Here is a 25941-nt window from a genome sequence, read left to right as displayed (position 1 = left end):
GCTACTGCTGTAAAACGAAAACCTTCGTATACTACCTGGAGAGAGTTCAAGGGGTCAACGTCCCTGCACCCCGGTCCATGACCAGGCCTCATAACCTTTTTTCACTTTCAAATGCCTAAAAAAAACTTGGTAACACTGTCATATTAAGTGAGCAATAGTGCTAGGCCTCAGAAATGCATATACAGTAAACACATTACTTACCTTAAAATATTTTCATAGTTTACAGTGAGTGGTGAATATTTTATTTTAGGAAGTCTGAATAAATGAAGCATGGGTAAAATTGAAAACCGCTGTGTTAGTAAAACACTGTAGAGCTAAGTGCTGTAAAGCAGGGGCCTCCTGTATGTATTTCAAGAAGGTCCTGAACCCTATGCTGTTGAATTAGAGGAACTAAGTCATACGTGTTAAAAGTTAAGTGCAGTGGAACCTCGGTTTTCGTTTGCCCTGGTTTTCCTCAAATTCGGTTTTTGACTGCTTTTTTTCGTCGAAATTTTGTCCCAGTTTTCGTTCATCACTTTGGTTTTTGTTGAGTTGACAGTAGTCCGCCTTACCAAAGGTGTCCGCCTGTGCCCACACAAAGCATCCCACGCGTTCCGAGTCACTCTGGCTTTGTTTCTCGTCGAATGAGCATTACCCAGCCCTTAGATAAAAAAAAAAGGCGAGAAACACAATAGAATTCAAGAAAGAACTCGTAGAATGAGTTGCAAAGTTTTGTGGAGAAATATCAGAGGGTGGTAGTGGTTGTGATGGTGGTATAGGGTGGTAGTAATGGTGGTAGAAATAACCTCTCCTCCCTCTCCCCTCCTCGGCATCTTCCGTATGCCAATAAGAGTCTTCAATAATGGTAAAAGTGATGTTAAATGTTCATTTATCCATTTCATTAGTCATTTATATGTATTTTACGTTGTCTGTATGTATGTAAAACTATAGTTATTCTATAAAATGTATTTTTTGTTAATACTGTTGGGTGTCTGGAACAGATTAATTAGATTTACATTATTTCTTATGGGAAATATTGCTTCAGTTTTCGTTGAATTTGGCTTTTGTCAGACTTTCTGGAATGAATTAACATCGAAAACCGAGGTTCCACTGTATTAACACAATTTGGTACTGTATCTATCATTCATCCTATTCTTCCTCTTTTGTAAGCAATATAGTGCAAGTCAAATGCCATTTTAAATCTTTTCTTTGCAGGCAAGTGATTCCAGTGTCACTCAATGCTGGCTTCAGAATGCCTTCATGGTGAGTACAGCTGTCACCTAAACAGTAATTTAGTTGTTACTACTGCTGGTGATACACACAGTTTATAGCACACCTGGCCTGTGGTACACCTTGTATTAATGTTGGCAGAATTACCAACGATATATTAGGTAAAAGGACACCGGTGCAACTACATAACAAAAAAAAGGCACAATACCGTGACTGGAACGATACACAAATAACCCGCACATAGAAGAGAGGAGCTTACGACAACATTTCGGCCCGACTTGGACCATTTACAAAGTCACACTAACGAGCAGGAAGGGGTATATATAGGCAGGAAGAGGTAGTGGTGGTGGTGGCGGTGGCGGTGGCGGTGGCGGTGGCGGTGGCGGTGGCGGTGGCGGTGGCGGTGGCGGCGGCGGCGGCGGCGGCGGCACTGGCACTACTACTACTACTATGACCACCACCACCACTGCCTCTTCCTGCCTATATATACCCCTTCCTGCTCTACTTCTCGTCAGTGTGACTTTGTAAATGGTCCAAGTCGGACCAAAACGTCGTCATAAGCTCCTCTCTTCTATGTGTGGGTTGCAAGTGCAACTAATGTGACCTTGTGTCCTTTTACCGAACATATGGTACACCTGTTGTGTAGCACCTGGCATGTAGTATGTTTAATATCTTTGTTCTTGTATTTACTTGTTCTTTACCACTGTTACTCCAGTGTTTCATGCCAGACATTTTAAACTTACAAATGGAATATTTGTTGATGGCAGTAAATTTAATTTAGCACAAGTTAAAGGAAGAATATAAAACAAAATTCCAGTGAATTCCCGAGACAAAGAAATTCACTTAAAACCGGTGGTTAGTTGATCCATCTAAGAGATTGAAGACACTCAGACCACTGTCTGATTGAAGACAAACCACAGTATAATTGAAGACACTCAAACCAGAGAGAGCAGTATCTTAAAATAAACAAGCACATTAAGATTTAAGCCACTTAAAAATTGTATTCACACATGAGCATAGAAGACATGAAGCTAATCAGATGTGACACTCAGAAATTATCATGAAAAGCAACATTTAAATTTTTTCAGTTTATTCCAAAAAAGGAATTTGGGACCTCCTAGGATAAAATTAATTCAAACTCTTCTCTAAGAGTGCCCACCTAGTATACATAATGTCCAAGTGTTTAAGAATGGTCTTGAGGGTGCACGTTATAGGCACATAAAAAAAACATCAAGTCAATTTAACCTAGAATGACCAAGTAGTCAAACACTGTGACCTATTTCTATTCAGAAGAGATTCTCCAATTCACAGAAACCAATTTCACTAATAAAAATGACACATGATAACTTACACAAACTAACATCAAGAGATAGTTTCCCCTTGAGGAAAACACATCACTAAAAGTTTAAAGCTGACCAGAGGATGCATTTTCCATTTGTTGCACAAAATCCAACAAAATATGTGCTTACACAGCCTAAATCCATAAAACAGTCCATCCATTTCATACGATGCATCGGTCATTGACAAGTAATGTGTTCAGAATTGTTCAATTTTAATCAGAGGAAAGTGCTCAACCCGTAGGGATCATATAGCATCTATGGAATGGGAGGTATTCAGATTCAGTTCAAGCAAGAGGAAGATTAGTCCAGTTGCTTGGATCAAGAGTCCCTTACCATCAGGGGGAAACAAATTAAATGTAAAATACTACTACTGTATACTGCAGTATTTCTGTTAACCCTTTCTGGACCTCTGAAATTAATATCGCTCTCAGTGTTTACTTCTTAAAAGAAAAAATCTTCTAAAATGGTAGAGAATCTTTTTCTGAAAGTAATGACACCAAATGTATGGAATTTTGCAGAAGCAAAGTTAGCGAATTAAGGTGCAATTCACACATCAGTGTTTTCACTCAGTTTGAGTCCTATATTAAGCCAATTAAATTGTTACATTCAACCAAGTTCTTAACTATTTTACTGGTATGCCTTCTGTTCTGTTGATTAATCCAAAAAACTACCCATTCTACTATTTCAACTACCCTGTATAGTGCACAGAAGTCAGTAATTTGACCATATGTACACAATTAAAAAAATACCGATTTGAAAATATTCCTTAATCAGTGTAGACATTCCTGGCACTAAAGCATTATCTCTATTCATTAGTCATGTCCCCAGGCCTCTCCTATACATATTACATTTGCCTTCCATTTTGAATTATTTTTTTTTTTTTTTTTATTATCACACCGGCCGATTCCCACCAAGGCAGGGTGGCCCGAAAAAGAAAAACTTTCACCATCATTCACTCCATCACTGTCTTGCCAGAAGGGTGCTTTACACTACAGTTTTTAAACTGCAACATTAACACCCCTCCTTCAGAGTGCAGGCACTGTACTTCCCATCTCCAGGACTCAAGTCCGGCCTGCCGGTTTCCCTGAATCCCTTCATAAATGTTACTTTGCTCACACTCCAACAGCACGTCAAGTATTAAAAACCATTTGTCTCCATTCACTCCTATCAAACACGCTCACGCATGCCTGCTGGAAGTCCAAGCCCCTCGCACACAAAACCTCCTTTACCCCCTCCCTCCAACCCTTCCTAGGCCGACCCCTACCCCGCCTTCCTTCCACTACAGACTGATACACTCTTGAAGTCATTCTGTTTCGCTCCATTCTCTCTACATGTCCGAACCACCTCAACAACCCTTCCTCAGCCCTCTGGACAACAGTTTTGGTAATCCCGCACCTCCTCCTAACTTCCAAACTACGAATTCTCTGCATTATATTCACACCACACATTGCCCTCAGACATGACATCTCCACTGCCTCCAGCCTTCTCCTCGCTGCAACATTCATCACCCACGCTTCACACCCATATAAGAGCGTTGGTAAAACTATACTCTCATACATTCCCCTCTTTGCCTCCAAGGACAAAGTTCTTTGTCTCCACAGACTCCTAAGTGCACCACTCACTCTTTTTCCCTCATCAATTCTATGATTCACCTCATCTTTCATAGACCCATCCGCTGACACGTCCACTCCCAAATATCTGAATACGTTCACCTCCTCCATACTCTCTCCCTCCAATCTGATATTCAATCTTTCATCACCTAATCTTTTTGTTATCCTCATAACCTTACTCTTTCCTGTATTCACCTTTAATTTTCTTCTTTTGCACACCCTACCAAATTCATCCACCAATCTCTGCAACTTCTCTTCAGAATCTCCCAAGAGCACAGTGTCATCAGCAAAGAGCAGCTGTGACAACTCCCACTTTGTGTGTGATTCTTTATCTTTTAACTCCACGCCTCTTGCCAAGACCCTGGCATTTACTCCTCTTACAACCCCATCTATAAATATATTAAACAACCACGGTGACATCACACATCCTTGTCTAAGGCCTACTTTTACTGGGAAAAAATTTCCCTCTTTCCTACATACTCTAACTTGAGCCTCACTATCCTCATAAAAACTCTTCACTGCTTTCAGTAACGTACCTCCTACACCATACACTTGCAACATCTGCCACATTGCCCCCCTATCCACCCTGTCATACGCCTTTTCCAAATCCATAAATGCCACAAAGACCTCTTTAGCCTTATCTAAATACTGTTCACTTATATGTTTCACTGTAAACACCTGGTCCACACACCCCCTACCTTTCCTAAAGCCTCCTTGTTCATCTGCTATCCTATTCTCCGTCTTACTCTTAATTCTTTCAATTATAACTCTACCATACACTTTACCAGGTACACTCAACAGACTTATCCCCCTATAATTTTTGCACTCTCTTTTATCCCCTTTGCCTTTATACAAAGGAACTATGCATGCTCTCTGCCAATCCCTAGGCACCTTACCCTCTTCCATACATTTATTAAATAATTGCACCAACCACTCCAAAACTATATCCCCACCTGCTTTTAACATTTCTATCTTTATCCCATCAATCCCGGCTGCCTTACCCCCTTTCATTTTACCTACTGCCTCACGAACTTCCCCCACACTCACAACTGGCTCTTCCTCACTCCTACAAGATGTTATTCCTCCTTGCCCTATACACGAAATCACAGCTTCCCTATCTTCATCAACATTTAACAATTCCTCAAAATATTCCTTCCATCTTCCCAATACCTCTAACTCTCCATTTAATAACTCTCCTCTCCTATTTTTAACTGACAAATCCATTTGTTCTCTAGGCTTTCTTAACTTGTTAATCTCACTCCAAAACTTTTTCTTATTTTCAACAAAATTTGTTGATAACATCTCACCCACTCTCTCATTTGCTCTCTTTTTACATTGCTTCACCACTCTCTTAACTTCTCTCTTTTTCTCCATATACTCTTCCCTCCTTGCATCACTTCTACTTTGTAAAAACTTCTCATATGCTAACTTTTTCTCCCTTACTACTCTCTTTACATCATCATTCCACCAATCGCTCCTCTTCCCTCCTGCACCCACTTTCCTGTAACCACAAACTTCTGCTGAACACTCTAACACTACATTTTTAAACCTACCCCATACCTCTTCGACCCCATTGCCTATGCTCTCATTAGCCCATCTATCCTCCAATAGCTGTTTATATCTTACCCTAACTGCCTCCTCTTTTAGTTTATAACCCTTTACCTCTCTCTTCCCTGATGCTTCTATTCTCCTTGTATCCCATCTACCTTTTACTCTCAGTGTAGCTACAACTAGAAAGTGATCTGATATATCTGTGGCCCCTCTATAAACATGTACATCCTGAAGTCTACTCAACAGTCTTTTATCTACCAATACATAATCCAACAAACTACTGTCATTTCGCCCTACATCATATCGTGTATACTTATTTATCCTCTTTTTCTTAAAATATGTATTACCTATAACTAAACCCCTTTCTATACAAAGTTCAATCAAAGGGCTCCCATTATCATTTACACCTGGCACCCCAAACTTACCTACCACACCCTCTCTAAAAGTTTCTCCTACTTTAGCATTCAAGTCCCCTACCACAATTACTCTCTCACTTGGTTCAAAGGCTCCTATACATTCACTTAACATCTCCCAAAATCTCTCTCTCTCCTCTGCATTCCTCTCTTCTCCAGGTGCATACACGCTTATTATGACCCACTTCTCGCATCCAACCTTTACTTTAATCCACATAATTCTTGAATTTACACATTCATATTCTCTTTTCTCCTTCCATAACTGATCATTTAACATTACTGCTACCCCTTCCTTTGCTCTAACTCTCTCAGATACTCCAGATTTAATCCCATTTATTTCCCCCCACTGAAACTCTCCTACCCCCTTCAGCTTTGTTTCGCTTAGGGCCAGGACATCCAACTTCTTTTCATTCATAACATCAGCAATCATCTGTTTCTTGTCATCCGCACTACATCCACGCACATTTAAGCAACCCAGTTTTATAAAGTTTTTCTTCTTCTCTTTTTTAGTAATTGTATACAGGAGAAGGGGTTACTAGCCCATTGCTCCCGGCATTTTAGTCGCCTCATACGACACGCATGGCTTACGGAGGAAAGATTCTTTTCCACTTCCCCATGGACAATAGAAGAAATAAAAAAGAACAAGAGCTATTTAGAAAAAGGAGAAAAACCTAGATGTATGTATATATATATATGCATGTGCGTGTCTATGAAGTGTGAATAGAATAGAAGATTTATTCTATTTCTCAGATAATACTGTACAATATAACCAGGAAATAATGGCCATGGTATTGAATGTAATTGTGTACATAGGAAGCAAAACTGAAAGATACCAGGAAGTTATTGGATATCTCAGGTGGTGTGGCGAGAACAATGATGGAACCATATATATACAGTGGTACCTCGGGATACGAACAGCTCAAAACTCAAACAATTACATAAGTGCTTCTGTAAGTGTATTTTTGAGGGTCTGAAACGGATTAATCTGATTTACAGTATTCCTTATGGGAATAAGTTCATTTGGTATCAGCACTCGAACATCCTTCTGGAATGAAAAAAAATTGTATCCCGAGGTACCACTGTACATGGATAGCTGGTACACAAGCCCGTTTGTGATTTCTTGCATGTGAACATGACAGGTGTATGTGTGGTACAGTACATAGAAGATGTAAACATATGCCTAGGTTCAACACAGGCACTGGTACCAGTGAGTTGCAGGTGTTTTATGCCAGTGACATCTTGGCATTACGGTGGCATGACAAACAAGATGACACTGTTGACATTGCTTCACTACAACAAAAATGAGACACTGAAAGGGTGAATAGACACACCCATGAACCCATTTTGAAACCTGCGACTGTCATTGATTACACCATAAATACGTATTTGGTGGACAACTGTGGCATGCAGATTGGGTTTGCTGACTGTGTTTGCAAGAGTGGTACATGAAACTTCTTCCATCTCATGGACATTTCAATGCTCGTTGCATATAATCCATACCAGATGACCAGCAACAGACCACTGTGTGCCCACTTATGTTTGTCTGTTTGCCCCATGGCCTGGTGGCTAAAGCTCTGGCTTCACATGGCGAGGATCTGGGTTTGATTCCCAGTGAGGGTAGAAACATTGAGTGTGTTTCTTTACATGGGTTGTCTATGTTCACCCATCTGTAAAATGGGTGCCTGGGTGTTAGCCGACTGATGTGGGTTACATCCTGGGACAAAACTGACCTAATTTGCCCAAAATGCTATGCATAACAAGCGGCTTTCTATATAGTAGTGTGTCATTCATTATCAGCTAGGCCTGTTTACCTTGTACATGTACTTGTAGTAAATAAAGATATTATTATTATTATTATTGTTAGTGTATTTATCAGGCAAATAGGCAAATACCAAATCACAACATCAGCAATACACCTGCATCCCCAAGCTGATCACCAACTACCCTCTTGTTTGAGGCATGATGATCACTTCATGATAATTCCTGCTACAAACAAGAAAAAAGAGACCCAGAAGAGATGCTATGCCTGTGCACACACAAGACACCCAGAAAAGCACACACAATTTGTATGTGTGAGGAGTGTAAAATACTGCTGTGTAAGAAACTGTGTTTCGAAGAGTTACACAGACTGCAGCAGTTCTAGGAACATACCCAGTGCCTGTATATATGTATGTAAATATTAGAACAGTAGTAAATGAAACATTTTTATTTGTTTGTGTAAGCAAATTTTGTAAACAGTATACTGATGACACTATTAGTGCAGGTATTGTGTTGCATACAGTGGGTGGATATATATAAATTGTGCTTTATATGGGTCTTGCAAACCACAAAAGTTACTGGAAAATGTAAAAAATTATAAAACCCCAGAAAAAAGTACAAAATTTTAAATTAAAAAAAAAAAAAATCAACTGGAGTACAAAGCAGTTGCTGATGTTGCCGTCAGCCTGTCGTCAACTGTCAGCCTCATTACCACCAGAAAATATATTCTTTTAATCTATTAGAATATTTTTTTTAAATTTTTGAACAGTGAGAACAATTTTAATTTTGGCATTCTGGACAGTGAAAATGTTAAACCAAACACAACTGCTTTTTCCATCATGCATTGCATGGGACAGGATATTTTTTTTTTTTTTTTTTTACTGTGCACATTCACTGCACAGACCCATTCTTTCATATCTAGGCCAAAATTTACTGCTCACAGTTTATCTGAGGGAGATGTGTTCAAGACTTAGATCTGCATGAGGGACCCCTGGCATCAGTAATGTAGATCTTTGATGGCTACTCAATAAATGCCGATAAATTTATTTAGAAATAACTATTAAAAATATAATGCCTTGTGCACTTTCTCTCTCGAGGCTGACTAAACTTAAGTTTATGACCCAATTGAAAGATAAGTTGCTAGTAGCAGATAATTATTTTGCAAATGAAGGCTGTCTAAAATTTTAACTTAATGTTGTTTTCAGGTTTGACTTGAAATCTCTTGATGTGGATGGTCCTGAAGATGGGGATGGCATTAAGAAAGCGAGAGATGGAATTCATCACTTAATTGAAGAGGAGGTGAAGAATGGCATCCCACATGAACGTATTGTGTTGGGAGGCTTCAGCCAGGGCGGTGCTCTGGCCTTCTATTCTACCTTCACCCACACCAGGACACTTGCTGGGGTTGTTGGTCTATCATGTTGGCTGCCACTCAGGGAAGAATTTCCTCAGGCAAGTAAGATCGATTATGATTGTATTTTAAAACGTAATTTTAAACTGGTAATTTTATTAAGCATAGGGTGACAAAATTTACTTACTGGGTTACCAGTAGCTCCAGTATACACTACAATACTGAGTGACCAATAACAGCAACATCAATATATGCTGCAATACTGGGTGACCAGTAGCACCTGTATACACTACAGTATTGGGTGACTGGTAATATCAGTATACATGTACACTGCAATACTGGGTGACTAGTATACGCTGCAATACTGGATGACCAGTAACATTAGTATACACTGCAATACTGGGTGACCTGTAGGCACTGTATTGCTGAGGGACCAGTAGACACTAGTAGGTAGTAGGTTGGTAGACAGCAACCACCCAGGGAAGTACTACCGTCCTGCCAGATGACTGTGAAACAAAAACCTGTAACTGTTTTGCATGATGGTAGGATTGCTGGTTTCTTTTTCTGTCTCATAAACACGCTAGATAACAGGGATATCTTGCTACTCCTACTTACACTTTGGTCACACTTCACAGACACGCACATGCATATATATATATACATACATCTAGGTTTTTCTCCTTTTTCTAAATAGCTCTTGTTCTTCTGTATTTCTTCTATTGTCCATGGGGAAGTGGAAAAGAATCTTTCCTCCGTAAGCCATGCGTGTCGTATGAGGCGACTAAAATGCCGGGAGCAATGGGCTAGTAACCCCTTCTCCTGTAGACATTTACTAAAAAAGAGAAGAAGAAAAACTTTATAAAACTGGGATGCTTAAATGTGCATGGATGTAGTGCAGATGACAAGAAACAGATGATTGCTGATGTTATGAATGAAAAGAAGTTGGATGTCCTGGCCCTAAGCGAAACAAAGCTGAAGGGGGTAGGAGAGTTTCAGTGGGGGGAAATAAACGGGATTAAATCTGGAGTATCTGAGAGAGTTAGAGCAAAGGAAGGGGTAGCAGTAATGTTAAATGATCAGTTATGGAAGGAGAAAAGAGAATATGAATGTGTAAATTCAAGAATTATGTGGATTAAAGTGAAGGTTGGATGCGAGAAGTGGGTCATAATAAGCGTGTATGCACCTGGAGAAGAGAGGAATGCAGAGGAGAGAGAGAGATTTTGGGAGATGTTAAGTGAATGTATAGGAGCCTTTGAACCAAGTGAGAGAGTAATTGTGGTAGGGGACCTGAATGCTAAAGTAGGAGAAACTTTTAGAGAGGGTGTGGTAGGTAAGTTTGGGGTGCCAGGTGTAAATGATAATGGGAGCCCTTTGATTGAACTTTGTATAGAAAGGGGTTTAGTTATAGGTAATACATATTTTAAGAAAAAGAGGATAAATAAGTATACAAGATATGATGTAGGGCAAAATGACAGTAGTTTGTTGGATTATGTATTGGTAGATAAAAGACTGTTGAGTAGACTTCAGGATGTACATGTTTATAGAGGGGCCACAGATATATCAGATCACTTTCTAGTTGTAGCTACACTGAGAGTAAAAGGTAGATGGGATACAAGGAGAATAGAAGCATCAGGGAAGAGAGAGGTGAAGGTTTATAAACTAAAAGAGGAGGCAGTTAGGGTAAGATATAAACAGCTATTGGAGGATAGATGGGCTAATGAGAGCATAGGCAATGGGGTCGAAGAGGTATGGGGTAGGTTTAAAAATGTAGTGTTAGAGTGTTCAGCAGAAGTTTGTGGTTACAGGAAAGTGGGTGCAGGAGGGAAGAGGAGTGATTGGTGGAATGATGATGTAAAGAGAGTAGTAAGGGAGAAAAAGTTAGCATATGAGAAGTTTTTACAAAGTAGAAGTGATGCAAGGAGGGAAGAGTATATGGAGAAAAAGAGGGAGGTTAAGAGAGTGGTGAAGCAATGTAAAAAGAGAGCAAATGAGAGAGTGGGTGAGATGTTATCAACAAATTTTGTTGAAAATAAGAAAAAGTTTTGGAGTGAGATTAACAAGTTAAGAAAGCCTAGAGAACAAATGGATTTGTCAGTTAAAAATAGGAGAGGAGAGTTATTAAATGGAGAGTTAGAGGTATTGGGAAGATGGAGGGAATATTTTGAGGAATTGTTAAATGTTGATGAAGATAGGGAAGCTGTGATTATGTGTATAGGGCAAGGAGGAATAACATCTTGTAGGAGTGAGGAAGAGCCAGTTGTGAGTGTGGGGGAAGTTCGTGAGGCAGTAGGTAAAATGAAAGGGGGTAAGGCAGCCGGGATTGATTGGATAAAGATAGAAATGTTAAAAGCAGGTGGGGATATAGTTTTGGAGTGGTTGGTGCAATTATTTAATAAATGTATGGAAGAGGGTAAGGTACCTAGGGATTGGCAGAGAGCATGCATAGTTCCTTTGTATAAAGGCAAAGGGGATAAAAGAGAGTACAAAAATTATAGGGGGATAAGTCTGTTGAGTATACCTGGTAAAGTGTATGGTAGAGTTATAATTGAAAGAATTAAGAGTAAGACGGAGAATAGGATAGCAGATGAACAAGGAGGCTTTAGGAAAGGTAGGGGGTGTGTGGACCAGGTGTTTACAGTGAAACATATAAGTGAACAGTATTTAGATAAGGCTAAAGAGGTCTTTGTGGCATTTATGGATTTGGAAAAGGCGTATGACAGGGTGGATAGGGGGGCAATGTGGCAGATGTTGGAAGTGTATGGTGTAGGAGGTAGGTTACTGAAAGCAGTGAAGAGTTTTTACGAGGATAGTGAGGCTCAAGTTAGAGTATGTAGGAAAGAGGGAAATTTTTTCCCAGTAAAAGTAGGCCTTAGACAAGGATGTGTGATGTCACCGTGGTTGTTTAATATATTTATAGATGGGGTTGTAAGAGAAGTAAATGCGAGGGTCTTGGCAAGAGGCGTGGAGTTAAAAGATAAAGAATCACACACAAAGTGGGAGTTGTCACAGCTGCTCTTTGCTGATGACACTGTGCTCTTGGGAGATTCTGAAAAGAAGTTGCAGAGATTGGTGGACGAATTTGGTAGGGTGTGCAAAAGAAGAAAATTAAAGGTGAATACAGGAAAGAGTAAGGTTATGAGGATAACAAAAAGATTAGGTGATGAAAGATTGGATATCAGATTGGAGGGAGAGAGCATGGAGGAGGTGAACGTATTCAGATATTTGGGAGTGGACGTGTCAGCGGATGGGTCTGTGAAAGATGAGGTGAATCATAGAACTGATGAGGGAAAAAGAGTGAGTGGTGCACTTAGGAGTCTGTGGAGACAAAGAACTTTGTCCTTGGAGGCAAAGAGGGGAATGTATGAGAGTACAGTTTTACCAACGCTCTTATATGGGTGTGAAGCGTGGGTGATGAATGTTGCAGTGAGGAGAAGGCTGGAGGCAGTGATGTCATGTCTGAGGGCAATGTGAGGTGTGAATATAATGCAGAGAATTCATAGTTTGGAAGTTAGGAGGAGGTGCGGGATTACCAAAACTGTTGTCCAGAGGGCTGAGGAAGGGTTGTTGAGGTGGTTCGGACATGTAGAGAGAATGGAGCAAAACAGAATGACTTCAAGAGTGTATCAGTCTGTAGTGGAAGGAAGGCGGGGTAGGGGTCGGCCTAGGAAAGGTTGGAGGGAGGGGGTAAAGGAGGTTTTGTGTGCAAGGGGCTTGGACTTCCAGCAGGCATGCGTGAGCGTGTTTGATAGGAGTGAATGGAGAAAAATGGTTTTTAATACTTGACGTGCTGTTGGAGTGTGAGCAAAGTAACATTTATGAAGGGATTCAGGGAAACCGGCAGGCCGGACTTGAGTCCTGGAGATGGGAAGTACAGTGCCTGCACTCTGAAGGAGGGGTGTTAATGTTGCAGTTTAAAAACTGTAGTGTAAAGCACCCTTCTGGCAAGACAGTGATGGAGTGAATGATGGTGAAAGTTTTTCTTTTTCGGGCCACCCTGCCTTGGTGGGAATCGGCCAGTGTGATAATAAAAACACCCACACCCCTCCACTGCCTAGGATCCTCCTCCACCTAACACTAATCTCCACCTCCTGCTCCCCCCCCCTCCATACTTAGTCTCCCACTCCAACACCAAACACCCACTTACCCAAACTACTCTAATCTCCTGTACTGTATACACTCCAACCACTCTAACCAGTCCTTTATAACTCCTACACAGTTGCAACAAGGGGGACAACCGAACTATATTAATAGTTCAGTTGTCCCTTTGCTCGCAAAAATTTGTAGATGAGAACTTTGATTGATGTACAACACGCGAAATGTTGCCACAATAAAATGTACATCACAAAATCAACTCAAAATGTAATTGTAAGTTGATCATCATTGATGCCGTTGTTCAGACTGGTTAGGTGTACCTGTACCTGGAAAAGCCATGTCAGAGAAACTGCCAATGGTTACTAGTGTTTATAATTCCATGTTGTATCCTGTAATTGTTCTTTCACATAGCTGTGTAACTGGTTAGTAGAAAATCACACCATGTTGATTTTAAACATATGACAGAAAGGTGGTGATTGGCTGTCAGTGTATTTTGCTGATTTTACGTATGGTGGCACTTGCAATTGTGATATATATTTCTGATGCTTGTTTTGTTGTATTCAAGTTTTTGGGAAAAGACAGGCAAGAGACAGTGACCATTCAACATAACATCTCTACCACTCCCTTAATTTTTTAGTTATAGTATTTGCATAAGAGAAAGAATGTAGTTTTTTAGGTGATTTTCTTTTACTTTTTCAGGCTGCTATTAGCAACACTGGCTCACCGATCTTGCAGTGTCATGGCGATTGTGACCCTATAGTACCATATAAATTTGGCCAGATAACAAGTCAAATAATCAAGAAGTTTGCTGGCAATATTGAGTTCAAGACATACAGAGGCATGATGCATTCTTCTTGTGAAGAGGTTAGGATTACTATATTTTTTGTTTGTGTATACAGTCTGATAATATCGGGGTCTGTTAAATTGAGGGTTTATTGTATCATTAGTTGTTTCAGCAAAGAAGTAAATATTGCTGTTTCTTTTCAGGAAATGGCTGATATTAAGAAGTTCATTACGAAGTGTTTGCCTCCAGCCTAGAAAGCTCAAACATTGCCACTAATGTCAAATATAGTGCATTGTATGGAGTTAAACACCTGTACAACAGTCACTTATGCAAGAGAAACAAAAACAGTCAAGTTGTATAATCAGTATTTAATCTATATATTTTAATGTACATCATCGTCATGACTTTTCAAGGTTGCATCTCCATATTAATATAGCATTAAAATTTTAAATTCTATTAGGACTTGCTGTTCACAGTAGCAGATACAAAAAAAAATCCTAAGTGAATTTGCATTCTTTGACCACTATACTGGTGTTCCACAGTTGTTTTGAAGCACTTTCTGTATGTGTAACCTTTGTTTGGAAATTAAATGTAATTTGTTGATAATTTGGTTGACAATAGTATTTATCTTAAGTAATAGTCATTGTGCAGGAAAGGTACTGGTAATGTAACGTATTGTAAGGTCCTACAAGGCTAGAAAATATTTGATTTTTTCATGCTAAAAATACTTTTTAAATTAGGACATTAATTTGACAAAATTATTATAGAAGTGTATGACCTTTTATCACTGCATTAGGTTTAGAATATTCATATTAATGGTGCATTTTACAATTTTCCACATGAACTTAAATACATAATTACATTGCATTATCTCAACTGCCTTGCTCACCAATGCAAATAATTCATAAATAGAACTCCCTTTAACTAGAATTAAATGATAGTTAATTAAAATGTTTTATTACTTACAAAGAAAGGTTCTTTAAATTAATGTTTAAAATAAGTGAATGTTTTTATTGAGGGCAGTCCTGGTACGTAGTGGGAAACATAGTAAATATCCAAATTAAATTGAATATGTACACAGGAAATGGATTTGAGTTACAGAAAATGTATAGAGAAAAGCATTTATTTTAAAAATATTTTGTTGACATGAGTTGCAAGGGAGTGGTGCCACTTAGTTACCGAGTCACACTCTAGTTCATTAACGCTTGAGATAATATGGGTTTCGTGGTGGGCTTGCATATATATATATAGTGTGTATATATATATATATATATTTTTTTTTTTTTTTAAACAAGTCGGTCGTCTCCCATATATATATATATATATATATATATATATATATATATTATATATAATATATATATATATATATATATATATATGTATATACATTATATATGTATGTATGTATATATATATATATATATAGATATATATATATATATATATGTAGATATATATATTATATAGATATAGATATATTATATAGATATATAGATATAGATATATTATATAGATATATATATATTATATAGATATATATATATTATATAGATATATATATATTATATAGATATATATATATATATATATATATATATTATATATATATATATATATTATATAGATATATATATATATTATATATATATATATATATATATATATATATATATATATATATATATATATATATATATATATATATATATATATATATATATATATATATATATATATATATATATATATTTGTCATTCCTCCATATAGGACATGCTCACAGTATGTCACCTAGTAATTGTTATGGATTTCCATGTAAACATGAAATTCATTGATGGTTATTTAGCATTGCATTTAATTATGTATCCTTTAGTATAGATTGTGATGTCATATGGAATGGAATAATATGTTGGCTATTAATACTATTACCAGACTTCTTAGGTATAAAGTAGGTAGCTTACCTCTTATTAGTACAGTGGAACACAAAGTTTGATTAAATCTGGGCCAGAATCATTCTGAAGTTGGGGTTTGTCCAACAACAGGACGTGAAAATCTAAGGGAAAATTTATAAGGCAAACAATTAAGTACAAAGATAAAATGGCATTCATTAATGCTTGTTTTCCTTATTTTGTGAGATGTATATAACATATAACTCATATTAGGTAACATTGTGAGGTAATATAGTTGCACTAAACCAAAATTCCTCAAAGAATGATCATATTTTAGATCAATTCTTTGTTCAAGTATACTCAAAATTATACTTTATACTGTTAATTGAATGAAGTACAACAAAATACAAGCAAGAACCACTAGACTAATGGTTCCCTTTGCATTTTGCCTCTGCTAGAGGCTGACAGATGGTGCCACTTCCACAAAAATGGATTAACTTTAATGCTTTCTTACAAAATGTAAGAAAAATAATGTTCTAACTACTGTGTTTATCTTCAATTCTTGCAGTCCTTTAAAAGCATAATAGTGTGGTGTACATGTGAATTTTTGGGTTGGCTCACTCTTTCTTGCAGCTTCTTCCCCACCTTCCACCTTCCTTGCCCTCTACCCATCATCTTCCTCATTGTGCTCTTGCTCATCACATTCTTCCTCCTCACCTTTTCCTTCTTGTTCTCTTTCTTGCCCTTTTCTCCCCCTTTTTACCCTTGCCCTTCTATTACTTGTTTTTTCCAGGATTTGCAGGTAAGCTTTGGTAGCAGTTAGTACACTTGTTTAAATGCCAAGACTGCAGCATTTTATATGTTGAAAAAGCTGTCTACAAGCATCAGAAAATGATAATTGTGACTTTTGTATTGAAGGTAAATATGGAAGGAAAGGTAGCTACTCAGCAACTTGTGCTACTGTACCTAGCTCCCACACATTCCTTTCATGCTGAGTATAGGCAACATTCTAATTTACTGGATTATGGAGAACGGGATTGCAACACACCGATATAATACATTGATGAAATTAGTTTTCTTTCAAGCTTTAAAAGGTAAGATGAACACCTGACTGCTGCTCACCACCATTTGCTGTTGTGTAGTCTGATCATATTTCCCCACAGTCATCTGGTGTACTCTGTGGCCCCTCAAGGTTTAGGGGGTCATGACTTTCAGCATGCTAATCTAATATGTATTGAATAATATGTGTATGGATTGCTGTTTGCCTAGTCTTGTATGTTTTTTTTTAATAGATATGCAAGTAAATTTAAGGTTAAATATTTTCTTAAAACATGTTTCATCTCTTCAAGAGCCTCTCATTTCTGGAGTACCAAAATAAAGGTTCCATGGAATTGAATTCCAAACTTTTCGATGTTCCACTGTATACTCTCAATAGTATTTTTGTTGCTTAGTTATATTTTTATGTATTTTAAAAGCTAGGCATTCGTTTATTAAAAATTATCCTGTTCAATTTGTTTCTTGCAAGACATTTGCTGCTATAAACGATGCATTAACTTTTAATTTACTACTAAGCATTATTTTGTCATGCTGAAGGTTATATTTGTATTATTGTTATTGTTAAAAAATATAGTCATAAGAACTACAGGGCAATGCTTTGATGCTTGCATACTAGTGTAATTTATTTATAATAATGACAATCTTGGAGATATGCACATGTGTGTGTGTGTGTGCGCGCATACATACGTGTGCATGTGTACACACACACATACATATTGGATAATGAGAACTTTAAAATAAGGGAAGTGACACCAACAATGTTACTGTCCAAATCATGGGTGCTCTCATGTCTAGAATATTCTGTGCTCACAGCATTGTTCAAGGCAAAAGAGAGTGAGCTGGAAAATGTAGAGATAGTTTACTGCCCATATAGTCAATAAAGCATTTAAATTGCTGGGTATGCCTCGGAGTACGTTAAATGTACTCAAAGTACTTTAAGTGTAACTGATAATATACACCTTGAAGATATTGGAGGATAAGGCCCAAAATATACACATTACCATAACCTGCTGGAGTGAAAGGTATGGGAAGAAGTATAAAACGTATCCAGTGAAAAGCAGGGGCACGATGGGTACAGAACACTGTGTCAACTTCTGTAGCTCAAGACTTCAGCCTATTACCAGCAGATATCACAACTATTGCTGAAACACATGTAAATGTCTTCAAGAGGAAACTGGATCACTACCTCTGCCCAGTGCCAGATCAACCAGGCTGTGACAACCATGTATACCAGTGACTGCTAACAGCAGCAGTCTGGTTGAACAGGCACTTGAAAACGAAGATTGAGCATAGACCGGGCTGGTAAAGTATAAAAAAAAAAATTAAAATCAATCATGTACGTTAAGATAATACTAGGATGTACACTAAGATAATGCTGTGTTTTGGAACCATTCTAATATTCGTTGGTGTTCAGTTACACAACACTGAGTAATACATGATGTTTGTTTTAAGAGACAAGTATTTTTGTTATTCTTGAATAATTACAAGATCATTCATTATTGTGAGAGATCATTATATAAAAGTCATGTCAGAGACTGTCATCATTTGCAACAAAAAAACTTTATATGACCACAAAATGAGATTTCAATGTCTAGAAATGCTGGAATAGTTCAGATACATTAGTATTGGTATATTGGTTTCTAATAACATTTCCTAGATGCTGAATCATGCCAGCTTTGGTCATTTTGGCTACAATATTCTAGTAATATTATAAGTAAGGCAGATATTCTATTTGGGATATTGTCTTAGCAATAGATATTGTAAAATCATAACTTGAATACGAGTCATAAATGATTTTGTAGATCATTGAATTAAGCAGTAACATATTCAAATGTTTACTTAGACTTGTTACTATATCCATTAAGTTTCAATATATTTAGCAGCTACTCCATTATTCTGCTGGTATATACGTACATACACAGTTAGTTATAAATAATATGGAGAAGTTGAGAGATTTTCTTTTTGAGTAGATGATACTCTTGTACTGTGCGGACATAAAATCCAGTGTTGAATTGTAGACCTTAAGATTCCAATGGAATTGTCACATGTATTAATTCTAGTAACTCAACCTTACCAACTGGTTTTGTACTTGGTGATTTTTGCCTTTAATGCAAGGTTGTATGTAATGCCAAGAAATATATAAACCTATAGTATACCTGTTTATCATTTATCTACAACTTTGATAGTTCTTTTATTTAAAAAACTAAAACTCATTTCATTCAAATTAGTCACTAGAAAACTTGGCCATAGTTTTCATATTGTGTGTCACTAATGGGGTACAGGTTTAGTCTGGGTGCTCTTGGCTCCTCTCCTGTCGAAAGCCTACATGGAGAGGCGAATGTTCCGTCCTTGAATGATAAGTGTGATGCCCTTTGCCTCCATTATTTTGTCCACTCTCATGACCTTCACAATCCTCCTACATACATGATGGTAACAGACTTTAGTGGATGTCCATTATTTGTTTGCTGCCCATTTATTCCATCCCTTTTTTCATTGTCTTCACTTGCTTTAGAAGCAATTGTTATTTTCACTTTATATTTTTTTTTTTTTCAACAAGTCGGCCGTCTCCCACTGAGGCAGGGTGACCCAAAAAAAGAAAAAATCCCCAAAAAGAAAATGCTTTCATCATCATTCAACACTTTCACCACACTCACACATAATCACTGTTTTTGCAGAGGTGCTCAGAATACAACAGTTTAGAAGCATATACGTATAAAGATACACAACATATCCCTCCAAACTGCCAATATCCCAAACCCCTCCTTTAAAGTGCAGGCATTGTACTTCCCATTTCCAGGACTCAAGTCCGACTATATGAAAATAACCGGTTTCCCTGAATCCCTTCACTAAATATTACCCTGCTCACACTCCAACAGATCATCAGGTCCCAAGTACCATTTGTCTCCATTCACTCCTATCTAACACGCTCACGCACGCTTGCTGGAAGTCCAAGCCCCTTGCCCACAAAACCTCCTTTACCCCCTCTCTCCAACCCTTTCAAGGACGACCCCTACCTCGCCTTCCTTCCCCTATAGATTTATATGCTTTCCATGTCATTCTACTTTGATCCATTCTCTCTAAATGACCAAACCACCTCAACAACCCCTCTTTATATGTTTTCCCTTATTTTGTTCACTCTCATAACCACTAAGTAAAGGATGATAATGGACATTAGTATAGAACTCTGATGTGTTGGCTGTGGGTATGAAATTTCAAGTTGTAGTGAAAGCGAAGACCTAAAATTTTGCCCTCAGTGTCTCTTGTAATGGGAGGACCATTGATCAGTATGTTAAGTTGGATATTTAAAGCTCTTTTTCCAATCATGTGGCAGGTTTTCTCTATGAAAGTGAGTGGCTCATCGTTGTCACAAGCGTAGTCGGATTTGAGTGGGAGAATACACGAGTAGTATCATTGCAAATAGAACAGATTTAAGGAAATAAGATACATTAGGGAGATCACTGATATAGATGAGAAAGAGCATAGGGCCAAGAACACTGTCTTGGGCTTCTCCTATGGCTACAGGCTGTGTAATCGAGGTTACACCATTTGTAGAGACATACTGGTGTCTGTAGCTAAGATTTTAGGTAGCTGTATAGCCCTTGTGGCTTAGCGCTTCTTTTTGATTATAATAATAATAATAATAATAATAAGATTTTAGGTATTCGAGTATGTCCTCTGATCCCATAATGTTCTAGTTTAAGGTGCAAGATTTTGTGCCTCACTGTACTGAATGCTTTCTGCAGGTCTATGAAGAGTCCCAGAGGATATTCACTTTCTTCATGCGCTACATAAAGCAGTTCAAACATTTGTATAATTTTTTTTTTTTTTTAACAAGTCGGCCGTCTCCCACCGAGGCAGGGTAACCCAAAAAAGAAAGAAAATCCCCAAAAAGAAAATACTTTCATCATCATTCAACACTTTCACCTCACTCACACATAATCGCTGTTTTTGCAGAGGTGCTCAGAAACACTACAGTTTAGAAGCATATACCTATAAAGATTGAACATTAAAATGTGTCTTACCTAACAACTTATAAAGATACACAACATATCCCTCCAAACTTCTAATATCCCGAACCCCTCCTTTAGAGTGCAGGCATTGTACTTCCCATTTCCAGGATTCAAGTCCGGCTATATAAAAATAACCGGTTTCCCTGAATCCCTTCACTAAATACTACCCTGCTCACACTCCAACAGATCGTCAGGTCCCAAATACCATTCGTCTCCATTCACTCCTAACACGCTCGCGCATGCTTGCTGGAAGTCCAAGCCCCTCGCCCACAAAACCTCCTTTATCCCCTCCAACCTTTTCGAGGACGACCCCTACCCCGCCTTCCTTCCCCTACAGATTTATACGCTCTCCATGTCTTTCTACTTTGATCCATTCTCTCTAAATGACCAAGCCACCTCAACAACCCCTCTTCAGCCCTCTGACTAATACTTTTATTAACTCCACACCTCCTAATTTCCACACTCCGAATTTTCTGCATAATATTTACACCACACATTGCCCTTAGACAGGACATCTCCACTGCCTCCAACCGCCTCCTCGCTGCTGCATTTACCACCCAAGCTTCACATCCATATAAGAGTGTTGGTACTACTATACTTTCATACATTCCCTTCTTTGCCTCCATAGATAATGTTTTTTGTATAATTATAATTTTTGTATAATTATATCATTTGTATTTTTTTTCCTGAACCCAAACTGACAGAGGTTAAGTATGTTGTGAGATTTTAGGTAGGAGTAAACGTGCTTATGTATTTTTTTTTATTTTTTAAAAGATTTTAGATAGTAAAGGCAAATTTGATATAGGCCTATAGTTATTCACGCCAGTTGGATCACCATCTTTGCGGAATGGGGTAACCCTTGCTATCTTGAGTATGGATGAACTTCTTTGTACATGAGTGGTGGTAAATTATTTAGATTTACTGTCTTTGTTTTATAGTAACTTTATGATCAGCAAGACTTCAGTAGGATTAGTTAGAGCTTTATATAGAGTACTTGGGTAATTTCCAGTAAGGCAGTCTTTTGCCAAGTATTTGAGGTTGGGATTTTGCTTGCTAGTTTCGATCCTACAGTAAAGAGGAAGGCATTAAGTTGGCAGTGTCTACAGGGTAGATGTGTGGTTCATCTGATTTAGTTAAGCTTATATCTCTGTTTCTGGACAGTTTTCAAGAGACCAGGATTTCAGAGAGGGTTTCCCAGGTCTTTTTCATTGTTTAGACTTCTGTATTAGATTAGAAAGTATTGATGTACAGTGGACCCCTGGTTAACGATATTTTTTCATTCCAGAAGTATGTTCAGGTGCCAGTACTGACCGAATTTGTTCCCATAAGGAATATTGTGAAGTAGATTAGTCCATTTCAGACCCCTAAACATACACGTACAAACGCACTTACATAAATACACTTACATAATTGGTCGCATTGGGAGGTGATCGTTAAGCGGGGGTCCACTGTATATCGATAGTCTGTTCTTTAAGCCCTGTCTGAACTGTTTTTGATGTGTCGGCGGATGGATTTATGAAGGATGAGGTTAATCATAGAATTGATGAGGGAAAAAAGGTGAGTGGTGCGTTGAGGTATATGTATGTGGAGACAAAAAAAACGTTATCTATGGAGGCAAAGAAGGGAATGTATGAAAGTTAAGTAGTACCAACATACTTATATGGGTGTGAAGCTTTGGTTGTGAATGGAGCAGCGAGGAGGGGGTTGGAGGCAGTGGAGATGTCCTGTCTGAGGGCAATGTGTGTAAGTAAGTAAGTAAGTAAGTAAGTTTATTCAGGTATACACAAATACAGTTACATAGAATTATCATACATAGCAGCATATGTGTAGAGAACCTAGGATAACCCAAAAAAGTCAGACAGAGTGACTTATTTCCATTGGGGTCCTTTTACCTTATTATTATAGTATAAAGGTTATAATATTTTCTTATTATTCTACAATGAAGATAACATCTTATTATCATACTAAAAAGACTATCTGCTACACCAAGGTCATTAAGACTATCTACAATACGAGGGTCATTACAAGGAATAAGGTAAAATTTACACGTATGTTAGCTAAAAAATAGAAAATCATTCCCCTCCCTTTCTGTAGCTACATTCATCAGACACCTTTTGGCACTCTTCTTGAACTGGTTCATGCTATGACTGGCTTTGACATGTGCAGGCAGTCTGTTCCATTCCTTTATTGCTGTACAATAAAAGGTGTTTGAAGCCTGGCCACTGACTGTGGGTACTACAAAGTTGTGCTCTCTCCCCCTAGTACTATGATTGCTTTGGTTCCCAACCTTGACAAAATTGACAGCAAGATATTCTGGACATTGTTTGTGAGCAATTTTATAAACATGATTTAGCTTCAGTTGTTTTACTCTGTCTTCAACATTCAGCATATCCAACTGCTGTAATTCTTCCTGGCCTACATGTTCTCTTGGTCCCAGCCCCAGGATGAATCTTACGATTTTGTTCTGGGTGATTTGCAGTCTATCTTTCAGTTTTTTTGTCAAGGCAGAGTACCAAGAAGAGCAAGCGTAATCCATATGGCATTGTATAAGGGCTAGACATAGGGTCCTGCGAGCCTCAGTAGGTAGACACTGTGCTTGTCTATACAGGAACTTCAGTTTGGCATTCGCTTTCTTTACTACACTGTTCCCTATCAATTCTCCTGACATGCATGGGTCAAAGGGGATTCCCAAATATTTTACTGATGAAACCAAAGTGATGGGCTCCCCATTACATTGAACATTAAAATTATTTACCCTTCTCAGTTTATGTTTCGTGCCAAAGAGAATGGCTTCAGTTTTCCCTAGGTGTAATGATAGTTTGTTGTCTACTAACCATGGTGTGTGGTGTAAATGTTATGCAGAAAATTTGGAGTGTGGAAATTAGAAGGTGTGGAGTTAATAAAAGTATTAGTCAGGGGTTTAGAGAGAATGGATCAAAGTAGAATGACATGGAGAGCATTTAAATCTGTAGGGGAAGGAAGGCGGGGTAGGGGGTCGTCCTCAAAAATGTTGGAAGGAAGATGTAAGGGAGGTTTTGTGGGCGAGGGGCTTGGACTTCCAGCAAGCGTGCATGAGCGTGTTCGATAGGAGTGAATGGAGACGAATGGTATTTGGGACCTGACGATCTGTTGGAGTGTGAGCAGGGTAATATTTAGTGAAGGGATTCAGAGAAACCGGTTATTTTTATATAGCCGGACTTGAGTCCTGGAAATGGGAAGTACAATGCCTGCACTCTAAAGGAGGGGTTTTGGGATATTAGCAGTTTGGAGGGATATGTTGTGTATCTTTATAGGTATATGCTTCTAACTGTTGTGTTCTGAGCACCTCTGCAAAAACAGTGATTATGTGTGAGTGAGGTGAAAGTGTTGAATGATGAAAGTATTTTCTTTTTGGGGATTTTCTTTGTTTTCGGGTCACCCTGCCATAGTGGCAGACGGCCGACTTGTTAAAAAAAAAAAAGTTTATCAATGGATTTGAGGATGTTATTTGTAAGCCATGGGCTGTTTAGTCTCTGCTGTAATCTGTTTATTTTTTTTTTTTTTTTTTTTTTTTTTTTTTAAGAAAAATTTGGACACATTCATCAATATTGTGGCTGTCAGCTCTGTACCAATCAATGTCAATGCTAAAACAGTTATTTACTGATGACTTGTCATGAAGTTGAAATGATATCTTACTAGTCTTGAGGCAATTTACACTGGTTGGTTATGAGGAAGGTGGGGTAGTGGTCTGTGATTATCCCTGCTTTTAGTGGAGATATAGTATTGGTCCAGATATGGTAAAGTAATGAGAGATTTGTCTCGGAGAGTCTTGTTCTCTTAGTTACATATGGTAATAGAAGTGGTTCATAGTTTATGAAGTCGGCTACTTGAGGGTCAGTTGCTTGGATGACATTTATGTTGAAAGTAGCCAGCAAGTATTGGATGGTGTTCATTCATCTCCGAGTCAATTATAATGTTTTTTAGGTTATCACTGAATGTGTAAGAATTTTTGTAAGGTAACCTGTACACTGTTCCAACTGTAATAGGGGTTTTTAGGTTTTTAACTGAGAATTTTGCAAATACATATTCACCATTTTTGTCCCTGGTGCAAATATATTTAATAGATTCTAAATCATCATAGTAGTAGATAGCAGTGCCACCTTCTAATTGATAAGTTTACAGTTATGCATGGCAACATCCTTTCACTGGATGAATTATTCTTCACAAAAGGGCACTAAGTAATCTCTCCTTCGTAGGCTACATATCACAGGAGGGTAAAAAAAAAAATTGTAATTCCTACTCAATTCTTCCAGATCAGTTTTGAACTCGAGATATGAACATAAAATAAGACTTCTACAATAAAATTTATGATAAGCTATTAGGTAAATACCAATATATGCTGCACAATGATATAGAGCGGGTGTAAGTCAACCACGGCTGAGTATAGGAGGCTTATTAGGGAGTGTTGTCCATCCAGGTAAGCGGCCTGGTTGAGAGAAGCTAGAGCAGGTCATGGAGAAGATGTGAACAGTTAAGGTTAACTGGTCAATGGGGCTGATCCAGGGAAGTGTGTGTTGAGCTGAGGTCAGCAAAGGGGTCATAATCCCAAGCCCATGGAAGGCGTGGCTTGGCAGGAAACTCGAAATCCTTCTGGGAGCATGCTTACGGAAGTGTTTATCCCTTGTGGCTTAGCACTTCTTTTTGATTATAATAATACAGAAGTGTTGAACCCGTGTAGGTTATTCACTACAAGAACTGGTAGAAATTCTGTTGGAAACAATATCATCAGCTAGCTCCATTTTGTGACTTTCGATCAATCAGGCTGTTATTGACGGAATGAAAACCAGATAATGGCAGCTACCTCCTTAAAGAGCCTTAAAAAAAATCCCAGAAGTTCT

The 25941-nt window shown here is 38.1% G+C and overlaps 1 protein-coding gene across 1 annotated transcript in view; it reads left to right on the top strand.

Annotated features, from left to right (window-relative positions):
- Apt1 (Acyl-protein thioesterase 1) overlaps window positions 1–14856 on the top strand; it is a 36908-nt gene extending 22052 nt beyond the window's left edge. The window contains exons 4-7 of the mRNA XM_053791671.2: window positions 1195–1242; window positions 9087–9333; window positions 14024–14188; window positions 14312–14856. Of these exons, the coding sequence (XP_053647646.1) occupies window positions 1195–1242; window positions 9087–9333; window positions 14024–14188; window positions 14312–14362 (511 nt within the window). The 3' untranslated portion in view covers window positions 14363–14856. The remainder of the gene's footprint in view (window positions 1–1194; window positions 1243–9086; window positions 9334–14023; window positions 14189–14311) is intronic.
- Window positions 14857–25941: the final 11085 nt, after the last annotated feature.

This window comes from Cherax quadricarinatus, chromosome 54 (assembly GCF_038502225.1).
Source record: "Cherax quadricarinatus isolate ZL_2023a chromosome 54, ASM3850222v1, whole genome shotgun sequence".
NCBI classification, from domain to species: domain Eukaryota; kingdom Metazoa; phylum Arthropoda; class Malacostraca; order Decapoda; family Parastacidae; genus Cherax; species Cherax quadricarinatus.
The sequence above is the reverse complement of the archived record's forward strand: the minus strand, read 5'-3'. Positions and strand labels throughout refer to the sequence as shown.